Here is a 24986-nt window from a genome sequence, read left to right as displayed (position 1 = left end):
ACAAATATAAGCAATTACATCAGTGTACAATGCAGCTCCGTATCTAACACTAAATGCATTTAAAAGTTTGAACAAGATTACAAGAGCCAGTACAGAAGAGAGGCCACATCTCCCGACATTTTTAAATACCATTAGCATACATAGTTTTTCCATGAGGAAAAAAAAAAAAAAAAAGAGGTTTCTATAATGAAAACACAGTACTGTAACACACAATATTCCTAGTTTACAGACGTATTAATAAAAGCCCCATTATTAATTGCTGGAGCTTTTCCATCGCGTTTCTGCAGCTAAGCCTATAAAAGCTGTCAGTCAGGTTCCCGAAGCCACGAGCATACTTCTGTGTGTGTTTATAAATACATACAGAAAACACATATGTATATTTATATGCCTTTATAAGGAAGGTTATCAAGCCTTTCTTAGCAGCTCTGTAATAAATAAAAGCTGAGACACATAAACACAGGTCCTTAAGAGCTAATGCTCTGAGGAAAATATGAAATATTAACAGACTTGAGATAAAACTGTTAATAACACTATCGCTGTCCCTACCACTGTTCACTTCTTTCAAACATCACAAGTCTGAGCTCCTATCAGGAACTCTGTCCTTAAGTATTTGAAATTGTTATCCCCTCTCTGGTTAGACAGAGAGGCTTACTGACTACTAATCATCAACGACCATAAAAGTTATACCACTGCTAGAATGCCTCACTCTGAACGTGGCTTAGTTCCACATACATAAACCTAGCATTTCCTCCTTTCACTCCATTATTCAACAGCAATTAAAGATGGGATGTTATGTAAGAACACCCCAATATTCCAAGCCACAATTTAAGGTGATGCACAGCTACCTGAAGTTTATGGGTACTTCCTCCCATGAGATGTATTCAACCACACACGAAAAAAAAAATCCCTAACCTGTATTACTTATAAAAGCTCATTATGTTCACGCTCTTCACTGTCCTATAATTGAAACAATTATTACAAATAACTGTCCCCTAAAAGTAAGCTCGCGGATACAGAATTCAATTGTGAACCATCTGGTTTTAGTTTTCCCACCTTCCAGCATCGGTGGTGATAGTGGTTATCCACTCTAAAATGAAGCTTTAAATTATTTTATCAATATACATAGCATTCAAGTAATGAACCCCAGAAGTTTCAGCTTTCTAAGATATTTTTGTATCAGAAAAGACAGATGACTCACGAAAGATAAGTTAGCATATCTGCAACAAACATATTACCACAGTGTAACATAGGACATAAAGCTTGACATTTGCACCATTAGGTTTGCCGCAATAAATGAGACGTTGTATGTGATGTATAGCACAGGAAAGAAAGCACAGCTGTGTGTTTCTGTAGAGAAGTAGGTAGGTGCTCTGCACCTGAGTCTGCATATATTTATTAAGCCCTTAACAGTGAGGTTGTGATGTTCAGAACAGCTACTGCTGAAAACCATTATCTATGGATAATTAACTATGTCAGGACACTGAGGTCCTAACATGAGGTCCTCATAATTCCCCACTAAGGGAAAGACAGTACAACATTATTATAATATATTAGTAATATTTAACAACAGGATCATACTATTTGTGTTTTAATAATGAAGGCTGAATACCATAGCAGGGTTTAAATTATTATTAGTTTCTGATGACGCAGTTTAAGCCAGGCTTAACAAATTCTCAGTTTTTGTTACTACTAAGCAATGTGATACACCAACAAAGAAGGACAACATCTAATTAGAAAATGGCTTTATTTGTAAATAAAGCATTTGTGTCCTTGCAGGTTTAATTGTTATTAATGCATTTTTTCTACCACTTGCCAGCAGAAATCTAAACTTATTGAGAAGAAAAAAGAAATGGAAAAAAAATTTCTTAGTTTTTACTTCACCGAAATAATTCACTTGAACTTTGGAAGCCCTTGTATTTTTTTTCAAGCATTTTTAGAAACAGCTAGTAAAAAAAAAAAATTTCATCACGCAATAAAAAGGCTTTTTGACACATGAAGACAAAAGCTTCAGGCCGTTTATTAAGACTACTTCCTACTGTGTTGGGCTTTGTTTTATCTCATAATTAAAATCACACCTGAGCTGGGCCATCTGTGAGAGTGTATTAAGTTTCTTACAAAACATGAAAATCCTTTCATTTTTTCCATACAAACGCCAATAAATCCTGTAGGTTTTTTTTTTTGTGTGTGTGTGACACAGAAAAATAATATGCTTAAATAAAGGTCAGGCTTTGAGCAAAAAAAATGAGCAGGCAAACAATACTATTTTTCTGTATTCATCATCAATTGCACCTCATAATAATTGATACATTTTAAAAAGTTGTACACTTAAACATAAAAATGAAACCTTTTTTCTTTTGATATCTGACAGTGTGTTGTTTTCTTACAGTTTCTTTTGTAGGATAAAAATAAAAATTAGTAAAAGTTGAAGGATTAGTATTTTCCGTATCAGTTAGCAATTAAAAGTGTGCAGAAAAGGTCATCAGCACTTTTCAAGATCAGCAACTATGTTAGCATCCTAATGCATATGCTTATAGGTTCTAGTGAGAAAAAAGAAAAGTTCTGTATTTCATAAATGTAGATACTTTATAAAGTTCAAGGGGTTTTTTTTGTTTTGTTTTTGGGGATTTCTTTGTTTGTTTTAGTTGGTTGGTTTTAGAACATTCTGAAGAGAGACCAAGAGGATTTCCTTTTACAGAAGGACACCGTGGAGAGAGAGAAATCCCTAAATATAGTCCAAATCTATGAAACCATGCAGATGTCTTTTCAACAAAGTACTTCTGTGTGCATAGTTAAACTGAAGGACTAATGACAAGAGGACCTAAGTTCACACTGGAAGTCAAACATATACTTAAAGTAGCTTGCTTCGAACATGTGAAAATTTAAACACGTGATCCCATTTACTTTGTTGCAAGCTATATTCCTTCAAAGACCTTATAAATTCTTGAAATTATCTTGTTTAATGCTTCTGTTGAGCCAGGAACCAAATACTTATCAAGTTTTTGCTTCTTAATCATGTAACTTTAATTACACAACTAAATTTGCATAGTATTTTGGTAGTCTAGCAATCCTACTCAGAAAGTTTTAAACTTGTCACCCAAGGCAAATTATAAAATGGCTATCTTGCACATCGTCAGCAAATAGATCAGAAGGCCCTAAAATGGCCGTGAAGAACAGTGACTTTCCATCTCAGAGTAACAAAAGAGCAAGGTATGGGAATATTGTGAAATAAAAGAAAGAAATTATTTCACATCAAAATGTACTATATTAAGAGTACAGTAAGAGAGATAAGTCGTATTGATAACTTGTTTTCATGGGCAAACTGAATGAGCAAATGGCCAACTGCATGCAGCGCTCCATTGATTTCACAAGATTCAACACGTACAGAGGTATTCCCATGTTACTGGAACTTATAATTCACTCTTAACAAGCAGAAAAACTCAAAAAATAATTTTTCCTGTTACAATAATATTAAAAATTATGATTTCTTTTCTTTATACATTTTGAAGCATCAAGCTTCAACACTGATCTGCACATTTTCTCAGTTACTTGAGCTACAAAATTATTTTTATTCTTCAAAATTCATCTGGCTGATAGTGCACTTAATTGGTAAAACATATTTCATTTGAGTTGCTGTTCTTTTAAATTACTTCTTTTACAACAAAAAAGTTAAATTCTGTGTGTCATAAATAAGACTCTAAAGCCATAAAACCCCCCTTTTTTTCAAAATGCTTTTTGGAATCTAATGACTATCTAATACTGAGGCTATTTTGAAAATTCATCTTCTCCTTGGGTTGAGGATATAAAAGAACATATTGAGTCACGTTAAGCAAGAAACAGCAACATATTTTTAAATGTGTCTGCCTGCGACAACTGAGTGGTCTGGATCCAACTCTTAAGTCATCTTCTCTCCCGTTATTTTACAGCTACTTTAACCCATCTTCCTAAAAGAGTTCACAATACTACGTAGTAGTACTACACCCTCCAAGTGCAGTTTTTCCTATTGAAGTTGGCCAAGAGGCAAGAAACAAAGGCACTTTATTCTGATAAAGGCTTTCTTATTCAATTGCACAAAAAGGATTTCTTATATTTAAAAGAGAATTACTTTGGTAATGACAATTTTACATGCCAAGTTACAAACCATAAAGACTTTTCCAATCGGATGCATCTTTCTGCAGCAGTGTCACAATAAAAATCTGAGATTCCATCGTAAGAAAACGTGAATGATAGTTACCAGGACCTGTGCCCTGATTTTCAGTTACGCTAACTTAAATCAAGAGTAACTTTCTTGAACTCAGCAATATTGCGATGGTATAAAATCAATCTGAGAAGAGATGATAATGACAGTGATAACCCAGATACTTCCACATGATTTTAAGCAAAATAAATGTTACATTTTTGGATACTCAGCAGTCATCTTACCCCTTTAGAAACCAGTATGGGACATTAAAATTCTCAGGCTTTTTCCCTGTCCCCAACCTTCTCTACCTACACAAATTCATCAAAAATTTAGTGAGAACTATACTACAGCAACTGCAGATACCTCCCTGTTATGATGCAGAATCATAACTGGGAAGTACCCCACAATGGAGGAATTGCTCAGGCAACACTGATGGATAATCTTTGTATAGTAATTGACATCCTACAGCATAGGAGATAATGACGTAGCTGACCATGTGAAGCAACCCCGCATTAAATGGTATATGCTAGCAACAGTTACAATTTTCCCCCTATCTCTTCTGTGAGAGACAAGGAAAGGATGAAGTCAGGAAGGAACTCTACTTCTGAGAAGCAATGCCTCTGGGTCTACTCTTGAGGCAATCCTGTTTTTATACCTCGCTTTCCCCAAGGCTGTGCCTAATGCACATCTTCCCTCCGAATAAACTAAACAAATAGAAATACAGGATTCTGGTCAGTTGAAACTTAGGAGTTTCTTCTCTGAATACACTGAAATGTATATTGTTGAGTCTGGGAAAAGAATGGACCTCTAAAAGATATCACAAGGCACATTTACCATAAATTCCAAGGGAAAAAGTAATAATGAACATACATTAGAAGTGTACTAGTTTGCACTCTCTATTCAGCCTTCCCCCCCGCCTTTGTAAACATAAAAGGTCCAATTTACAAAGTCAGCATTATTTTGAAAAATTTTACTTCCCTGTATAATGATCAAAAATAATTAAAACTGAATGAAGACTGTCAAAACAAATGAACAATATATATTTAGGTGCATTATCCTTGCAGGTTTTCAGTATTGTGTTTGTTCATTTTCTCCTCAACTGAATTCACAACATTTACTCATTCACAATGGGTCTCTACATTCACATCTGCACAGCGGTTGCCTATGGAAATGCGTTAAGTATCAGCTTTCAGTGTTGCTTCTCATATGCCCTCCCAGCTGTAAATGAGGTTAGGAAACAACACTGTAAACACAGAAGTCCTTTCAAAAAGTAAAATAGTGGGGAAAAAAAAGCCTATCAGGAAATTTGATTTGTACTTCGGTTTCATTCTTAAAGGAACGCCCAAAGCTTGACAGCATTTCAAACTACTGAAATACAAAACATTAAAGGAAGAGACAGCAGAATAAGGCATTCTGTTTTTATGATAGTCTTGTATTTTTACTATAAAGAGCAGAATAAGGCATTATAGTAATAACACAAGCGTACTACAAAAACATAAATAGCACTGAATGGTGAGCTCATTGTTCTGAGTAGTGGGTCGCTTTATTTTTATTTTTCTCTCCCCCCCCCTTTTAAAGAAAACAAGCCATTGCAATTCCTTCAGCAAAAAAACAGGGGACACACACACAGATGTCATAAATAATTCCAATATAAACCCATGCTAATTTATTTAATGCGAAACTCCGACACGCATTACTTAGGGGTGAAATTGCACCTCCTCGTATTGTGTATGCAAAATAAAAGTGAACAGATGTGCTCTTCCAAACCAAGCTATTGCTACAATTAAACCAACAGTCATTTTACAAACCAGCGAGCTATTTCATGTGCATCTACGGCGCTAATCATCTTTTCTCCACTACCCCAGCCCAACAGAACAGCGAGTTATTTATAGAGTTATCTATCTTGCACTTTGCAGATGATGCCTAACATTATGACAACAGTGAAAAGGTCTCCGTACCTGCCTACCTAAAACAAGTTTCTGTAAAGTAATGAATAGAGACAGCTTGGGGACTATCCACCTGCACTGCCTGCCTTTTACTGCCTGCAAAGTGAAACCACAAGGGATTGGCAGAAGGTACTTGTCTGACAGGGCCAGGACAGCCTTTCTCCTCAGTGACAGCCTGGGCCTAGCCTCTTAAACCTGACCCACCATAATTCCTTCACAATGCAGCAGCGAGGCAGCTGACAGTAGCAGCTGCACCTCCTAAGCGAGATGGATGGAATTTTCATAACTAGTTCCCCAAGTTACATTTTACCTTCAAGATAATTTATGAGCTGCTGTGGAGCCTTGAAGAGACAATATGCTTGCCATAAAATTAACTGTAACAGTCTTGTAGGTTATAATTAACACTGGGAGGGTAGCACCAACTGGATGAAACACATGGCATAATTGATGGTGAAACTGGAAATTAAGGAAGCTAACAATATCATTACTGTGCACATCACTTCAGTGAAACCTACGCTTTCCAGGGGTTAATTACAATCCCCTTCTAACGTACACATTCTGACGGGGAGTGGATGAGTGTCACAGCTAGGAGGAGGCAGGTTTGCTGGCAAGGCCACCTTGCACCTGGACTGATGTATATATTGTTTTTTTGCCTGGAAGAGATATACGTGTCAAAGCAGCAGCACCAGCACCTGAACATCTGGCAGCAGGCACACCATAGCTTAGAGATAGATGATTGCTCAAGCCTCATAGAATATTTCATTTTCTCTGTAGCCAGCAAAGAAGAAAAAATCCTCTGTGAGATTTCACTTAATGGCACACATTATTAATTTAAATGACTTGAGCAAAGAAAAACATTTTAACTTTATATTGCCATAACTTAGCAGCAAATTAAGATTTTTTTTTTCATCGGTGTATTATCATCTTGGTTTATTACATTAGTCTTTAGAAACATGCAGAGCAATCCTTTTAGCATCTTGCCTGTCAAGCGAATACTGAACTGAAGATGCAACGCTAGTGAGCTAGTTAATCAGAAATAATATTATAAACTGCTGCCATCTTTGGGAAGGAGAACATGCAATTCATCTACCTGTAGCTAAGATTCTACTCTCTAGCCAAGGCTTAAGGAATCATTAGTGTAATGTATTTATTTGAATCTCTCTCAAATTATTTTAATTAAACTTTTTTTTTTTGTCCCTGGACAAGATATGTGAAAATGTACAGATAAATGATGCAACAGTGTCACCTACAGGCAAGCAAAACAGTTAAAAACCTTCTCCAACATTGCACCCTCTTCCCTCTCAAATCCCTTTCCTCCCCTCCTTTCCCCTCCTCCAACCTCCCTCTCAATCCTTAACCCACAGATCTGAATTTTGGGATTATCCATATCTCCAAATATAAAAAGAAGGGCAAATACCTAAAATGCTTTCAGAATGGCCTAATATAAAATAATTAGACCTTATATGCCTTACAATAAACATGCTGTACAGCTAACAAGTCATCTACGCTGGAGCGGATACATTGATTACCTTACATCTCCTGAGCACTTGTTCAAATCCACCTTTAGTAGGTGGTCAAAAATAATTCTGATAAGAATATTATTTAGAACTCAGAAAGACCAAATGTCGACATTACTAAATATGAGAAAATAAAAATGAGAAAATGTCGACTTGATCAAAAACAACTGGCAAAAATTTTAAGACTATTGTCTAGACTTGTACAAAAAATGCCCTCCAGCATAATTTGGAGCTAAATCTAACTCCAGCACATCCACGGGCATAACTGATGGATCCATTCATCTTATCCTTGTAGAAAGAGTGGAACACCCTCTTATTAGTAGCTCTTAAAACTCTCAGAACTCTCCTTTTCCAACAGAATACTCTTTTCTCCTAGTATTACTGCTTTTACTTTAATACCCGATAGCCTTTTCTTAGCTTCTCCCACAAACCCTGCATTTTGAGAGCCTGTTTCTCAGTTAATCTTTTTGATACATCTCAAGATACCTTTTTGTTTCAATTATTTCTCTCAATTTCTAATTATATCACTGATGTCCACTGTTGTTACTTTAACACACTTCTCACCCATGAGTCCTATCTGCTCCACCACCAACCCAGGCTAGATCATCTCTAGAATACAGCAGTACAGAAACATAAATGAGTATTGTGAATTACCAGTAAGTTGGGATGTTGCATACTCCAGAAGTGTCCTCAGTTGGCTAAGCTACTCAAGTAAGCTATAGTAGGATTTTCTTCTCTACTACTACATATGCTTTAAGCACTGTTCCCATTTGGGGCTGCTGTCATTCACCAAAACAAGATAAAGCATATGCAAACAACACAGGTTATGTAACAGGTTCCCAAGTTCTCTAGTTTGGCAGAACATCTTAAGCATAAGATCACAAAAAACTTCCTTTTTTAGCTCTTTTAAACATCATCATAGTTTATAATTAAGTAATTCCACAGCAATGATACATAAAGAATTGAAAATTCAGACAGAATAAACAGCACAAATAATATAGCCAAATTAAACTGTTAAGATGCCCCGAAGATCTCATTAGTAGTGAAAATAAGCAAGTACATCTAATTCTGTTCTCCGGTTCATCTTAGTTTCTCCGATTAGTTGATACATACATCATCAACATTAGTTGACACATTCTTTGACCTCCCAGTGGATTGCGCTTCCCTCTCGTCCAATGCTGTTGACATCGTCCAGTAATTTACACCATGGCTCTCTCACCAGCATATGATTATCTGTGTAAGTTACCACAACTTTTAGTGCAAGCAAACTGTAGAGCAATGCAACAGACTGACATTCTTCTTTTTGCCCACAGTCAGCCATGATATTCGTTGGCTTACCACTACCTCACAACCATGGTCTAGACTGCTTAGAGCATTGACAGCATCTTGCTCACTTTCTACATCTATTTAATTTTTGGCTGCTCCGAAAATGCCAGCAAGGGTACCAATTAGTGTCAGCTGTAACAGTTGCTTTATGTGATATACACACCTGCCTACTAGGATTGGAAAACCAATGCATTTTACATAGGCCATCAAACACAGATACCCAATGGGAATAATCTTTGGCACTATCTACCTGAACCATATTTGAACCACTGACCTGAAAACAAAAGGCTTTGTATTTCATTACCGATCCCTGGAGCCATCAAGTTCTATAGATGTGGAAAAACTTTAATAACATAAGGCTGACAGCATTTAAGACTTAAGTCATGAACTTCTGTAAGCATCTGCTCACTCATGCCTCATGCTATGACATGATAAGCACACCATTTGGCTAGGTAAACCCTTTATGTTACCCTCTGTTTTTTCTGTATTGGTAATATATACAGATTATTTAACACAGATCCTCCAAATTAAAATTTATTTAATTCAGCTTTATGACAGATAAAGCTGTGACAGTAATGGTACTAACAACAATAAAATCCCGTTTGGATAAGGCTTCTATTATTTTACAGAAGAGAGAATTCTATCTTTAGACTCGTTTAATTTTAAATGTCTAGTTTTAGACAAAGTTTTAGTTCATACTAAGTTTGTGAGTAGTTTTATGAACGTGTTACATACCATGACATTAGCACATTTTGCTGAATGCAAAGGAAAGTACGGATTGATATTGCAGAAGAAAAACCTCAGTGGATAAAGCAAAATAAATCTATGATAATTTTTCATTCTCTCATATTTTATCCCTAGTTTATAACCAGGTCTTTAGCTAACACGGGCAGCTACAGAGCACTGTACACCACACTGAATTCTCCCGGCTCTTCTCCTTTTCCCCTGCCTCTGGCAGACACCATTCTCTCTTACAGGAATGATGACAGCTGATGCTAATGCTACTTTGTGGTTCAACTGTCTGATGATGTGGCTAACACTTTGTCTCCACAGATTATAAATTTGTCACCTCTGTGATCTATTGAATCTCCAGTACCCTGCAGCCTGGAAACGCAATAATCTCCATTTCCAGCATTCAGATCTCCCAGCGGTAGTGAGCAAATCATTGTCAAACCACTGGAAAAACAACACTAACTATCTTTCTTGTACTGCAATCATGAAAGCTTACATAAATAACGAAATGTCACCCATGCTGACTTTAAAAGCCTGCCCAAGTGAAATAAAGTCAAACCTCTAACAAATTTACCTAAAAAAAAAAAAAAATTAAAAAAAAATCATCAAATGCACTCTGATAGAGTGGGAAAATTCTTTATCACTTTTGGTTTTGGAAACTTTAATTGCACTATAAATAAGGACTAAATTTGTGTCATTTGTCAGTTTTGGAAGTGTCACTGAATCTTTTGAAAAATCCGTCTAATGTAACAAGAGGAAAAGCATGAAATCAAAAAAGGGAAATGTCAAAGAATTTTGATTTAGTAGTTATTTGGGTATGGGATGATGCATCTCTTTACGGTTTTCAGAAGTGGAGCATTAAAACTAAACTAAAATGGTAAAGTAAACCCTCAGAGTAAACACTCCCTACAAAGTGCCTAATGGAAGAGCCTGACACACACAAAAGCCACACACAGAGCTGAAGTTCTGTGACTTTTACCAGACTGCCTACAACACCATTTGTTTTAAGCCCCTACACCAAGTAACATTTTTTACACCATATTTGCTGTGTATATAGTGACATCACAAGGTAAGAAGCAGCATTTTCCGTAAGTAGCCACAGCTTGTAAACATAAAGTCTTTTCAAGGGTAAAGGGTCAAGACAGTTTCAAAGGAAATAATAGCAGTGGTTAAACAGCAGCATTTAATCAAGCAGTATTTCCATTGTTCTGGAGAGTACTTGTACCTATTGATCCCAAGCTTGGCTGCTTCAAAGACTCCTCAATACAAGAAACACAGGTGAAAGACAGAGGCGGAAAACAGGAAGGGTCATGAGAAGCAAAAGAAGTCTGGTAATAAGCAACTGGAGAAAAGTCAAAGGTCAATCAAGGCAGCTGATGTCTAAGCATAACTACAGCAGGAGACCTGACAACTTCATTGAAGCCGCAGTGTTTTCTCCATTCATTTGAGAGCTGCAAGATTGGTTTTCAGTCTGCCTCAAAGCATCTTCCCGACTAACATACAGTATTCAGCATTACCATCTAAGTCACAATATACATTTACTTTCTGAAAAACTGTTTTAGGTTACATACTGGGTGCTGAACCGTTTAATTTTCTTCTTTTAAAGAGCATACACACGCACACACACAAAATATGAATATCAAAGAATCCAAATATCCAAAAATCTCCCCCCCCCCCCCGCGATTTCCAAAATGAGGAACCAAAATTTTTGTCTATGCTTGTTGCTAACTTACTATCTATTCCAGCTGACACAAATACTGTCCAGAGAGGACAACTGTTACAAAAAACCCACTGGAGAGCACGCAGCTGTGTGTACCGAGATCCTTACTAATTTCAGAAACATGGACGCTGGATTCCTCAACGTGAAAAAAAAAAAAAATCTGTCATTCTAATGTTACACAAAACAACCACGAAAGTTTTAAACAACCCAAATACTTCCCCCCACTCTCTGTCAGACTTTGATACCTCTGCAATTTGTCTGTTAAATCTTTGGAACTAGCATAGCTCCCATTGCAGTAGTTTCTGAAGAGTTCACAATATTTCATATATTTATCATCTTGGCAGGCCTGTGAGAGTGTAAAAAATGTCAGTATTTGTCAACGAGTCTATCAATTGGTATTACCACATTTCATTTAAAAACTAGCATTTAGTGAGTTTCTGAAAAATACACAAAGTCTGTGACAGAAGGAAAAAACCTGCTTGGATTTTCCCAAAGCCTATGCTAACTTCTTAACCCACGGACTTTTCTTCTGTTACAGAAGGAAATATGTTCCTTCTTTACATCAACACCACTTTCTCCTACTGGAGCTAAAAAGAGTAAAATCTACCTCAATTACCTTCTTAGAGATGATCTAAAATTCCAATGTATAAAGAGGTGAGGCATAAGAAAAAAAAATTAACTTTTTCTTCAAAACAGAAAACAAAATATATAAAAATCTTCCTGTTTGTATCTCATTTAACATGCATACTCTTTTAGGATTCCACTCATATTCTTCATTGTTCTTCTAATTATAGAACCTAACAGCATTATCACAGATTAGGTACTCAGTTGTCATATTATGTACTTATAATTTAAATTCCTATATAAATATCCACATAATAATCCAGATTTCACTGCTGAGAGGTAAGACTATCTCAGTAGTATGATAAGTGTTCACTGTAGCTAGAAAAAAAATTCATACTTTCACACTGTTATGTCAAAATTGTGAGATCTAAGAAAGGGTTTGACAAAGGCAAAAAATGCTAAGGAATTATATCTCAAGTTTGACTTGAAACCTGAAACACGATTTGCCATGAGCAAGAGGTTCTTTTTTGAAGTGTTGTGCAAAGATGGAAGAATATAACAACTCTAAAAATACACAGTGATCTGATCTACAAAATGTTATGGGTTGTAGAATGACCTCGTAAAATAGATTTTTTTCATTGTGTTATTTCAATGAGCCAAGGTTTTAATTGATTATATCCTGTAAGAATCAATAGCTTAACACTTTTATGCTGTTTATCTCATGACCCAGAAGAATTTTGTGTTTACTTTGGTCCAAATTATTTATTGAATGTTTATTCTGTTTTCACTACGTCAATTTGTCATTACATGATGGCCTAGAGAGAACTCTTAAGATTTCAGAATTTGACTAAGTAGCACATCTATGAAAATACAACCATCATAAATAATTTTATTTTTCCTATCAAACTTTTCACTTCATTATGTCTGTCTCCAAAACTTTACATTTTCCATTACCTGGCTGAATTTCCCCTAAGGGAAATGGTGCAATTTCACTCAGGGAAATAGCAAAATGGACATCAGAGTCTGCATCATGATAAAACCATTTTGAACTAATAAAATTTTTGCATGAAAGACTTATTTTAGTAATGCTTTAACTATGTTTTTTCCTAGCAGTTAATAATTTCAATGTAGTTAAACATTATCCTTTAAATTAATCTATTGTTGATTTCTTGATGACAGATTAAGTTTGGTAGTAAATGCATCGATATGAAAAATATAGCAAAAAACCTGCTAGCAATTAAGCAGAGTATGTTATGCAAGCCTTAAAGACAATATTATTATAACACGATACAAGTTCTATTAGGAGGAATAAAAGATACAATTTTTATTGAACTATACTGTCCAGTTCTCTTGGGCATTTACTGATCAGGAAAAGTGCAACATTCTCTCTTGAAATTCAAGTACTTAAGTACCTTTTTTTTTTCCTTTGGCCAAACTGTTTCTTTATGATATAACAACTCTTCTGGTTCCAGTTAAAAAATAAAATAAAAAATGTCAATAGCATCATCAATGGGCTAAAAATATTAAGACCTTTTTTGAAAATGAATCAGGTGCAGATATTGAACTGTACTTTTTCATCCTTTGTCTCACTTTTCAAATGATAATTTCTTCCACAGCCACCATTAAATCTTGATCTATTCCAGCTCTCTGTATGGGTCATTGATTCTAGATGTACCATGGTTATTTTTAAATGTTTCCCTTTCGTAGAGAAAAAGAGGGCTGTCTAGAGCCAGATGGGTAACTTCACACTTCATTTATCAAACCCAATGCATTAGGCTCCACCCTCTCTTTCCCACTATTGCTGTTAAATTTCCATATAATTTGGTAACAATTTTCATTATCATACAGTGACCCTAAAAAGTCTACACAGGTTTGCATGGTTAGTCCACAATTCACAGCTGTTCCCTTTACCCTCTATTTGTTACAGTAGATTCTAAGGTTCCCCTTATTTATAAGCTGAACAGTGACCTTCTATAAGCAGAGGTCAAGAAGGGGTCAGTTCAAAGGGCTAGAGCAGCTCTTTAACAGCTATAACAACCTGTCCATCAGGCACTATCATGCAGTATAAACAAATCTGGGGCTTTAGAAACTCTGGACCATTTCTGTTAACACTTAGAGGACATTCACTGAGCCCTACCTGAAGTATTTTGGATCACTACCACTCAACATAGAACAACTTGAATCCCTAGAAGACCTGCTCAGATACTTAAGATACTGATGGCATCTTTGAGTCAAAAGTATATGAAACGGCGAGCCATAACACTAAGTGCACTACCATGTGTTTTGGACTATGGAGCTGAAGTAGAAACTTAGGAGTAATTTCAGTTAGTTAATATGCAGAAACACTGGTACAGCTTAAAGCAAATAATGCAAGGACATGCTTTAACCAAGTAGATACGTACACATATCAAACCAGTTCAGATGCCTTTCTCTGAGAACGGCTAAATTTCTAAAAGTTCAATCACAGTTTGCATTAACAGTTCCCAGCATGTATTTTTTTTATTTAAGGTATCAATGACACAAACAAAACCCATGAAAGAACAGAATGCCTACCTAACTCTACAAAGACCAAGTGCAGAGTAAAGTTTTTGCCAGCTGCCCTCCCTTCGTTGACCTAAATTTCTCTTGAAGTTGTACTGTTCATAATGTGCTCTCTAATGCACAATGTAAGGTAATTAGAGTCATCTGTATTTAACTTCCCGAGGAAAAAAAATTCTATTATCTAATCTAGCCGATCCCCTGATAGCCTGTTGAAAGTAAAATACTGTAACCTATTGCCTGCCCTTTGACAAGTGCTAATTATTTCCTGTCCAAGCACATTTTTCTCATGTAGCTCCAAAGTACACAACAGACTGATCTCTAAAACATGGGCAGCCCTGCTAGTACCACGGCGGACATTTTGTAACTTTCACCACCGTATGCTTGATGGCTACCACAGCCAGTGCTTCATTCCAGACATCTCGCTGAAGCTTTGATGAAGTCAAGTGAGGTGTACGGTAACAGTCTGTTTATGCAGATCATATGGATGAGACTCTCAGATAGGTCACTGGGATGGGAAACATCAAATGGAAAGAAAAAGGATTATGGATATTTAATACTCAAAGGACACTTTCTTTCAGAACTTTCAAGGCACAATGCTCTTGAAATTTTCTTTCAGGTGTTTAGTTTTAAGGAGGCCTGCACTTTGTCTGCTTGTGCCTCTCCCCACCCCCACCCAAGAACTTCAGCATTTCTGGGTCAGAGACTAGACTACGTCTACGACTGCAACGCTGGCTCCAACCTCCGATTACGCTGCGAGCAGAGGCCAGAAACACTGTAACCTCATTACTTTCGAGTGAGTCCCGACTTTGTATATTAGGAAATCATTGTTAAACTAAACGAACGCTAAAAAGATATTCCGCTCATTAGAATTGTTTAGCCTTTTCCTATCTCTAGGAAGCTTTCTATTCTGGTTCACAACAAAGATGCATGTGTCCCACGGAAAAGCCTTAAGCGATTGCCTCTGTTTCCAATGTAGCCACACCGTTTGCATTTTTTAGTAAGCATGGTGATGGAAGGCAAAAAACCCCCCCAACAACACAAAAATCCCTTAAATTCCTCAGAAAGGAAGAAAAAAACCCACATGATAATACAAACAATACTGCAGACCCGCCTTACTAAGCTCTTTTCCACTCCGAGATCTTAACTGATTGGTACACAAATAAACATTCCATACTCACAAGAACAGACTTACAAAACACAGCCCCTAATTTGTAATAATAATTGCTACTATGTAATAACATTTAATTTTTATCTAAAGCTTCTAAAACGTTTCAGGTCCACTCACTGTAATTATTGGGAACAGCAAAGCCACTCAAGTGTCAGATCCAATATCTACAATTAACTTTTTAAAGTCAATCTCATTGAATTTTCAGGAACTTTCCAAAACTATATACTAACAAAACACAGGACAACTCCCTTAACTGGAACATTCAGTGCAGGTAAAAAAAAATCATGCCAATTAAGTGCTAATTTTGATTAACAAATCTCATTTCAAAAAAATACTTTTGACTAAAACCTGTATTTAATTGTAAGCACAGGACACCTGGCTTTAAAGGAAAGCTGTACATTTGGTAGAAAAATTTCATAGACTGTTAGATATTTTATGTAAATATCATAAATAAGAAAAAAATAAGAGATTACTAAATGACTATAAATCTATAGCTTTTAGAAATAGATGTGAAAAAAGGTGACATCAACTCATTTAGCAGCTAAAGAGAAGGACAGAACGTGGCATACGGTGGAAATTCTCTTTTTTGAATTCACATATTTCTGAAAGAGCTAGACGTATGATGTAACTGTAGTTCCTGAAATGCATTCATCTGACTACATTCCAATAACAAACTTTTTCAAATAAAAACATAAACAACTTTTTAAAATTGTTAACATCATCACCTGATTTATCACCATGGCAATACATTCAATTTAAGAACTCGAGGATAATAAAACAGTCCCATGATGCAAACTCTAGCAATATGTACATTTACGCCAATCTCACCCAACATAACCCAGCTAACACCAGTAGGACACCATGAGAAAATGTGAAGATCATGAAGAAAACAGACAAGAAGGGTATCTATTAGCATGACATGCCAGCAAGGAGTATTGCTCATATTGTTAGCAATATAAGGAAAACCTTAGGGCACTTAAGGTGATACCAATCCTCAAATATGTATGCTGCCTATCAATCTGTTATCAATAGATTGCACTATATAAGCACAATAAGGGAGCATTCTACCCCTCAAAGTAACTCTGAAATCAAAAGCAGAAACATTGACTATTCCAGTCAAAGAAAAATACTATTTGAACAGTAAAAATTTTGATTTTTTTTTTTTTTTAATGCCAACTTGCCCGCCCCGCAAGTGGATCTGTAGGAGTATATTTGATATACTTGTTTCTAATTTTATTATCTTACTATTTTTCTCAAATTTCTCACCTTGCTGTCCATTCTTTACGCAGCCTTTGTCGCTCAGTAAGAACTAGCAAGAAGCAGCTGATGGTTTCATTCCTTTGTTCCTCAATTTGTTCCTCTTTTCCAACTTCAGAGAGGACCAGGCTTGTCTTAAAGGGAAAAAACCACATAAAAATTATAATCTAGAAATAGGAAACAATGTGTAAAATTAATAAAAAGCCCATAAGCAAATAAGGACAGTAAATCAATAGCTTTTTTTATTACAGTTCCACTGCTGACAAATCAATACAGTAAATGATGGTTAGGAATGGCCGCCATATATTTGGTATTTAATCAATGTACATGGCACATAAGGTAAACCTTAAAATCTCATTGCTTTAAGTAACACAAGACATTGTGCATTCTAGCTCTCATTTTCTTGAGACACAGTTCTTGTCTTTTCTAAATATTTTCTTGTATCAAATAATATCAGAAACGTTTCCTTCAATACAGCATTCATTTGGGGGACTTCCGCCTCCCCTTTGATCCTTTGTGAAGCTAAAGTAGAAAATACCTGTTTGCATTGTGTCTTCTGAAAGGCATTTCTGATGATGTACCCATGTTCTCTTTATCATGAAATATTTCAAGTAAACAAATAGTAAAACTCTACCTTTTTTCATTTATGGAATAAATTATAATTTGCTAAAATATATATACACACACACACACGCAATGGATTTAAGTCATTGTGGAGTAGGATCACACTCAGTCTCTGCAGACCAAAAGTTATGGGCCTTCCCAAATGTTGTGTCGACAGTTAATGTTGATGTAACGAAACTTATCGTCCTTCATCCACCCAGCAAGCTAACTCCAACTCCCTCACTCCATCTTTACACCATCAACTACTAACTCACCCACCATTTTCTCCTCTTCTTTCCCCTATGCTTCCCTATGTCTGCCAACTTGGGAAGGAAACGGCACACGCTGATGGTCACGCTATTAACATGTAAGTCAACCAGTGTACATGTGCTGACTCGATGTGCAGCAGTCCAACCGCAACACAGAGATCTAGAGTCGATGCTGCAGTCTTTTCCTTCAATGAAGATATCATATTTGCCTTTCTCGCCTTAACCAGCCACTGATTTTCACTTAAACATTTTTGGTATCCTAACCTTCAGCCACATGTTCTGCAAACGTTATCAAAGTATCTAAATGCTTTTGGGAAGGATGACTCAATGGACAGAATGCTCGCACAAACCTAGTTTCTTCACAGAAAAGGAGGTAAAAATATGCTTCTAACCCGAGCAGTTGTGGAATTGAGTTTGAAAACACAACTCAGATATCTCCAAGAGCTGCAACTGCTACCCCCAGCATGGCCTCTCTTATAGGAACAACATGACAAAAAGACACGGCATATTGCCTTCTCCTCAACATCACATACACATTACATTCTGCCCTGCCCAAATGTACAACCACTAAAATTCCTCTGGGGATTCTGTGAGATAAATGGTTGTTATTATCTTCAGTTTGTGAAAACAGGAAGATCTATCCGTGGTCTGACAGCTTTTTTTTTTTTTTCCACAAGAAAGAATAACATGCAGATTATACACTACTTAAGCTATGTAAAGTAAGCAGTGACATTGCTACTGCCATGGTGGTTCCAAGAGACAAGCATAACAGGGTTCAGAGACAGAAAATAATTTTATTACACCAACATCAGATGACAAAGACCAAAAAGAGCTTTCATCCCCATCTCCCAGCTCTATCAGTTGGCCTACCAAAAGGCATTACCCCGCAATATGGGAATTACATATCAAAAAACATTCTCTTGTAAAACCCCCAAATGTTCAAAACTATCTATACAGATCACATTCTTGACCCTGCTTTGACATTACAAAGCAAACAAAAAGCCAGAGAGTATTTTCAGATAAGGATTCCCTAACATGGGTTTCCCTTCCACTGACCTACAACACCTTTTCCACAAGCTCTAATATCCGCCAACTTCAACAATCCTGACCTTACAGCCACACTTCCAGCAACTGCACAGTTTAAAGCAGGATGTGATAGAGGACTTCAGCATATGAGAACATACTCACATGAGATGAAGAGATATACATTCTTTAATTGATGTAAATTAACACGCCTTGTCATTCAGAATAAATATACCTATTAAGGCTTTAGCTTTTCTATTTACCATGTGCAAGACTTGACACAGCACTATAACTAAAGCTTACGTCCGTATTACAGGATGATCAGACTGTAGCCACACAGCTAGGTCACAGTACACCAAGATTTCCCTTTCAGAATCCTTGGATGGCCTTATTAATCACAACGGGATAGGGAAATCCACTGGTGATAGTGTAGAAGTCTACTTCTCTCCAAGACTGCAGAATAGCCCCAAGTTTAATGACGCTATGCCTCACAAAACCGAAAGTACAGTTATTTGCAGGCAACAAACATCAAGATCCCCATAATAAGTGATTCCCAAAGTGTAGAGCATGGAGAACTGATAGTTTCTAAAGAATTTTCAGTTAAAATCTGATGAAAAGAGAATGTGGTTAGAGTATTATCAGTCAGAGAAAATGGGTGACCACTTCTCCAAGTACTCACAATCACATAATGCTTTTGTATGAATTCTGACGGCCTGGCCAAATTGCAGCTTTGGTACTGAGTTCCACTACCTAAAGTCCCCTCCATCTACAGGAACATAATAATTCTGGAAATTGAACACAATTTAATTTTTAGTGAGAGAACAATTATACTGCCCCAGCCCTCTGTTAACACCTTTCATTTTATGCGGTGATGTACACAGTTCAAGTCAAACTCATAGCTCGACACTGACATCACACATGCTTCTTTACTGAGCCCTGTGAGTACAGTTGCAGCTACCTGGAGGGTGAAATAGTACTGTTAAGCAACATACAACAACAATACATAGCAATTTAACTGATTTACTTGTTTTCTAAGAGTGCTGAGGTCAGTAAGGTTACCTGGAACGTGAGTGCAGGGCTTGATATGTAGCTTTTATAAAGGCATTTCTTAATAACTTGCTATTCTTATCATCTCAATAAAAATCCCAAATTGTAACAAATAAAGCAGCATTCTGGGTAAAATAATATTATAAAACATGTTCCTTTGAAAGTTTTCTTTTCTATGTAACTTGTTTTGGGATTTATTTTTAACAAGGGGATTCAATATATACCTTGACTGATAAAGGTCAAGGGTTCAAGAAACTCGGTCAAAGATGTTATCAGCTGGGAAAGCCATTTCCTCACATCAACACTGATAAAAATCCATCAGAAACCCAGCCCTCCTCTAAAGGGCAGGAACGACCTTCTTTTGAACATCACTACAGTTGCACGTCCCATCAAAGAAAATCTGACCTTGTGTCTCAATTCTTTTAATGTTCTTTAATGACAGATAATTGTCTGCAGAGGCCCCCTTTGCCCAATGCTGAGTGAAGCCTTCACGTTTCTGAACTGGACTCAACACTGACTCACTGTTTTTCAGCACACTTGGGACCGCAGGACAGTAGAATAAATAAACAACGTAACCAGCCCTACAGCCTGTCTTATCTCATCCTTGTGTTCACAGAGATTCTTGAGGGTGGTAATGTTTACAAACTGTTGAAACTTTCTTTCTTCTGCTTCCTGAGCTAGCAAAAACATATCCTGGACAACCTAAGCAACAAGATTCCGCAAATTGCTTATCACTTGGGGGAAGCAACTTCTTGTCTCATTGGCCAGCATGTGTCTTTATTAAGTAGTACTGTTAATCTTTTCAGCAAATCTTACAGATCTATTAATGTATTTCCTTGTGAATCCCAAATGGCACGGTCTTAAAAACAAACACACAACCCACCTATCAAAAAAGCCCAAAGCTACATACGCATATATATATAGAGATATATAGATATATATCAGTTGCCAATCCAGTCTTCTATGTTAAGGATAGTACTTAGGAAGTTATACCCTTTACCTTCCTCCTGGTACAGTGGCAGAACTAAGTCTAGTGCTCTACTGACGTATCAGGCAACAGCCATGAGAGCATCTTCTCTTATTACGTAAGAAAGAAAGGTACTAACATAAGATTTTAAGAGACCGATATAATATTCCTCTTATACCCACTGACAAAATATATCAGTGACATGGGACTGAATAGAAACTGTTATAACCAAGTCTTACTATTCACTCAGGATACACACTCAAAATTAGGTACCTTTTATGAGTCTTAACAAAGCTAACCCAGGTATTGTAACAGGATTACAATAATTTTTTTTCCTCTTAGATACACAGCAGAAGAAACTATGTTTCAACATCAATAGGCCACTACCCTGCTTAACTGTATGTATCCTGGGTGAATACCATGACATGCTTACAAACAAGAAAAAAAAAAAGCAACCTCTAAACACTCCAAAACCCACACCGGTACATTTTTAGTCTTTTAAAGCTAGATTTTCCTTCCTTCAATGCAGACCTCTCGAGGAGCCAGACTTAAGGTTAGAAACATTGTATAGCTGGAGACATGAAGCCTAGTATTCTGTCAAACAAATTAGCCTTCAGTCTGAACTAAAGTGGCACTTGGGACAGTTTGTCTCTTGGTCCCACTTTATTGGGTCAACAAATCAGATTTTTCACTCTGAGTTAAGACTTAATTTACTCACCACCAGTTTAAACAGGATAAGCTTCTGAATCTTTACTAACCACTTCTACTTTAATATAGCAGTCATCTCTCAATAATCGATAACTAATACAGAAAGGAAAAACAAAGTGTAAAATCTGTAAGCAGGGCTAAAATTTTAAATGTTGTTCTGTATCTTCCTTGTTATTTTTGTGACTTTATTTTGCTCTTTGTGCAAAAAGTATCCTAATGAAATTCTGTAAAACTAGAACACCGTGCCTTTTGGGGGCGGGGGGGGACGGACAGGGACGATACCAAACCTGAAATCTATTAAGCTATGTTAATTTAAAATGTCATAACTTCTGTGTGATAAAAAAGCTAGTAATTGCTTACAAACCACTGCTCATTTATTTACTTCTAAAATTTTTACTTAAAAATATTAGCAAATGCCCCATTTTCATTGATACGATAGAAGCAGCCAGTATGGTTTAAGTTATCACCCAGTAATTTGGGCACATTAAACCCAATTCTCTGTCTTTTGTTTATTAATCCACTATGCCAGATATCACAGTTTCACTCAGCAACCCTCATGTTTTGGATGATATTGAAAAATGGCTCATGTTTGTCAAAGTAAGTAAAAAAAAAAAAAAAAAAAAAAGCGGTAAAGAGGAAAAAAGTGTTGTTTATAGAAGCCAGCTGCTCTGGCTTCGGCGCCAGCAGCTCTTCATCCTGCTATTTTACGCTCGCAACCCCCACTGCCCCCACTGGCACAGGTACAACTAAATGTTGACTTCAATGCTTCAGAGAGCACTCAACTGATTCTGTACATGATTAATTGCCAAAGACATGGCTGACCATATGGAACAGAGAAAGCATCAAGTAATTCATACTTCTGTATATGATCATTTGGCCCCTGTTGTTTTAATGTACAGGAAAGAGCTAGTATAGCACAGACCTGGTGTCTTGCCCTTGACAGCCCATTAAGAAATCTCAAAGCACCTAGTTGAAGTTATGCTGTTGGCTTTTCAATAGCAGCCTAATAAAACAGAAGCAAAGCTTTCCAACTAGTCTTAAATCTTTCACATACAGTACATTAACCACTGCTGCTAAAACAACTGGTTTCTTATGATAGGAAATGGGATTTGATTTCTAGCCTCTGCATACTTACTGAAAGCCTTTTTCTGACCTTTGGAGGGTTTACAAAATCATTGTTCGTTTTTCCTGCCATTTTCCCAGTGTCTTGCCATGGTGATCCTAATAGATTTGTTTAAGTTTCAGTACATTCTACTCTTACTAGCTGTTATATGCAAACTGTACAATGAAGGTAGGCTCATGGGAGCTGAAAGAAATTATTATTAACCGTTTTCTTCCTGAGAGTCAGAGAAGTCACTGCAACATCGAAAACATAATTTACTTTTAAAGAGCCTATAAAACAAAACAAAAAATTCCTGAAAAGAAGCAATATACTAGCGTGTGCTTTCTTTTATCAGACTGGAGACAAAACATCAAATTTCATTTGAGAAGGAAGGACAATTTATTTTAAAACTGTAGTATTCTCAAGGATGTCTGACACAGAGCTCAATGAAAAGAAGAAGGTGCAGACTTGGAATATATGTCAGTATCATTAACTGCTTTATATTAGTTTTATCTACCGTTAACATCTTTTCAGTCATATGCAGTCGAAAAAAACCATTTAAATAATGTTTCCCTGTCAAGGCTCTTAAAATGACAGTGCTAAAAAGTTAATCCCCATCCTCACAGATCTTCTGGCAGTTTTGACATATGTTGGCAAGGATGTATTTGCTGGCACCTTCTATTAGAAAATATTTACATGGAGTTCTCGTCTGTGGATTTTCTAGTTGTCTAAATGATCCTCATGGTCTGAAGGGCCTTATGTGGGAAATCCTAATCATTGGACATTCATCAATAGTAATTTCCCAGGCTACTGAATTCAGCTAACACTATTAATACGCCAACAGAATGCATGAATAATCCACAAGCCAACATAAAACTCCATAACCGTTCTGGTAATTGATAGAGCACTTCCAACATTAAAACAGTTTGTCCGAGACAAATATTATGTCTGTACTTAAATAAAATATAAAGGAATAGAGACTTTTATTAAAGACGTGTAATTTTTGTATTTTTGCAGGGTAAAAGGAATGGAGGCTCAAGTTTCTGGTGTGAAACCATTGCCACAAAGATTATGTATTCTCCCCTACCATTATATTCAATGGTGCACATCTAAACTAAGCAAGTACATAACCCAATTATAGAGTAGAATGCTTAAAGTTAGACATATGCTTAAGCTCTGTATACAAGTCTACATGCATTAAAATATAGGGAGCCCCGCCTCCGAGGTATTCACTGCTGACAACGAAGGATGAATACCTGACTTGATAGATGAGTAGTTCGACCTAGAAAAACCTACAGAGAGTAGATCACTTAGACATTTCCAAAGACACTTTAGGTCTTGTCTACACTAGAAAGTCGTAACATTTAACTATACCTGTGGAGCTAAAGCAGTACATTTTCTAGCTATATGAGTTTAAAGGTCATAAATTAAACCAGGCAGAGCTTATTTGGAAATAACCATTACCTTTATGCCTATATAAACATATTTATACTAGGGTCTTGAACCATGTATTTAGGAAAAAGGAATCCAAATAGAAGTAATGAACAAGTAATTTTTGGTTACTCTGGCATGCCAAAACTGAATTAATTTCCAGAGGAGAAAAAGATCTTTTTTACTGAATGATTCAATGCAGTTATGATAGGTCTCTGAAAGATTTTCAATACTTAGTTACAAAGAAAAAAAAAAAAGTATAAAGATCAACACTTTCAAAATATTTTTGCTGCACTAATCAGTTTGGCAATGTTCTAAAAGTGAAGTATAACCCATCTCAACAAGAAAGAGCAACCGAACCACTCAAGATATTTGGAATGAGTGGCTTAGCATCTTCAGATGTATGGGTGAGTGAAAGGTTACCCTTTAGCCACATTCTCCCAGAGCACGGCCCCTCCACCTCTGAATCATCAATAGCACAAAGACTGAAGCAGGCCTACCATGCATAGTGGATTATATGAAGTGTAAAACATTGTGGGGAAAAAGCTTTTGAAAGAAGTCAGGAAAAAGAAATCACGCTTGCAAGAAGATCCAGCTGACAGGCTAGTCCCTAACAAGTGAATATGTTTGAAAACATTGTGAATGCAAGAAAAGAACACGCCTTTTGTTTCCAAACCTACAGTGTGTCTTTACCCCGACTGTTGCCTGCATGGCTGAACATATGTTTTCTGAACAAGAACTGAAGCAGAAAGTGTTCTTTGTTATAATTCACTCCTTTGTATACACCTCCCTTTCCCCATTTTGGTCACGTGCAAACAGTAGTTACGCTGAACACTTAAGTTCTGAAGGACTGCAGAGCAGTGTATGCTTCAGTGATTATTTACTATT

At 36.5% G+C, this 24986-nt stretch overlaps 1 protein-coding gene across 2 annotated transcripts in view; it reads right to left on the bottom strand.

Moving 5' to 3' along the window:
- The window catches only part of FTO (FTO alpha-ketoglutarate dependent dioxygenase), a 254967-nt gene that overhangs the window by 122703 nt on the left and 107278 nt on the right, over window positions 1–24986 (bottom strand). For both annotated transcript variants that reach the window (XM_076349315.1, XM_076349316.1), the window contains one exon: window positions 16958–17082. In XM_076349315.1, the coding sequence (XP_076205430.1) occupies window positions 16958–17082 (125 nt within the window). The remainder of the gene's footprint in view (window positions 1–16957; window positions 17083–24986) is intronic.

This window comes from Aptenodytes patagonicus, chromosome 11, assembly GCF_965638725.1.
Source record: "Aptenodytes patagonicus chromosome 11, bAptPat1.pri.cur, whole genome shotgun sequence".
NCBI lineage: Eukaryota > Metazoa > Chordata > Aves > Sphenisciformes > Spheniscidae > Aptenodytes > Aptenodytes patagonicus.
The sequence above is the reverse complement of the archived record's forward strand: the minus strand, read 5'-3'. Positions and strand labels throughout refer to the sequence as shown.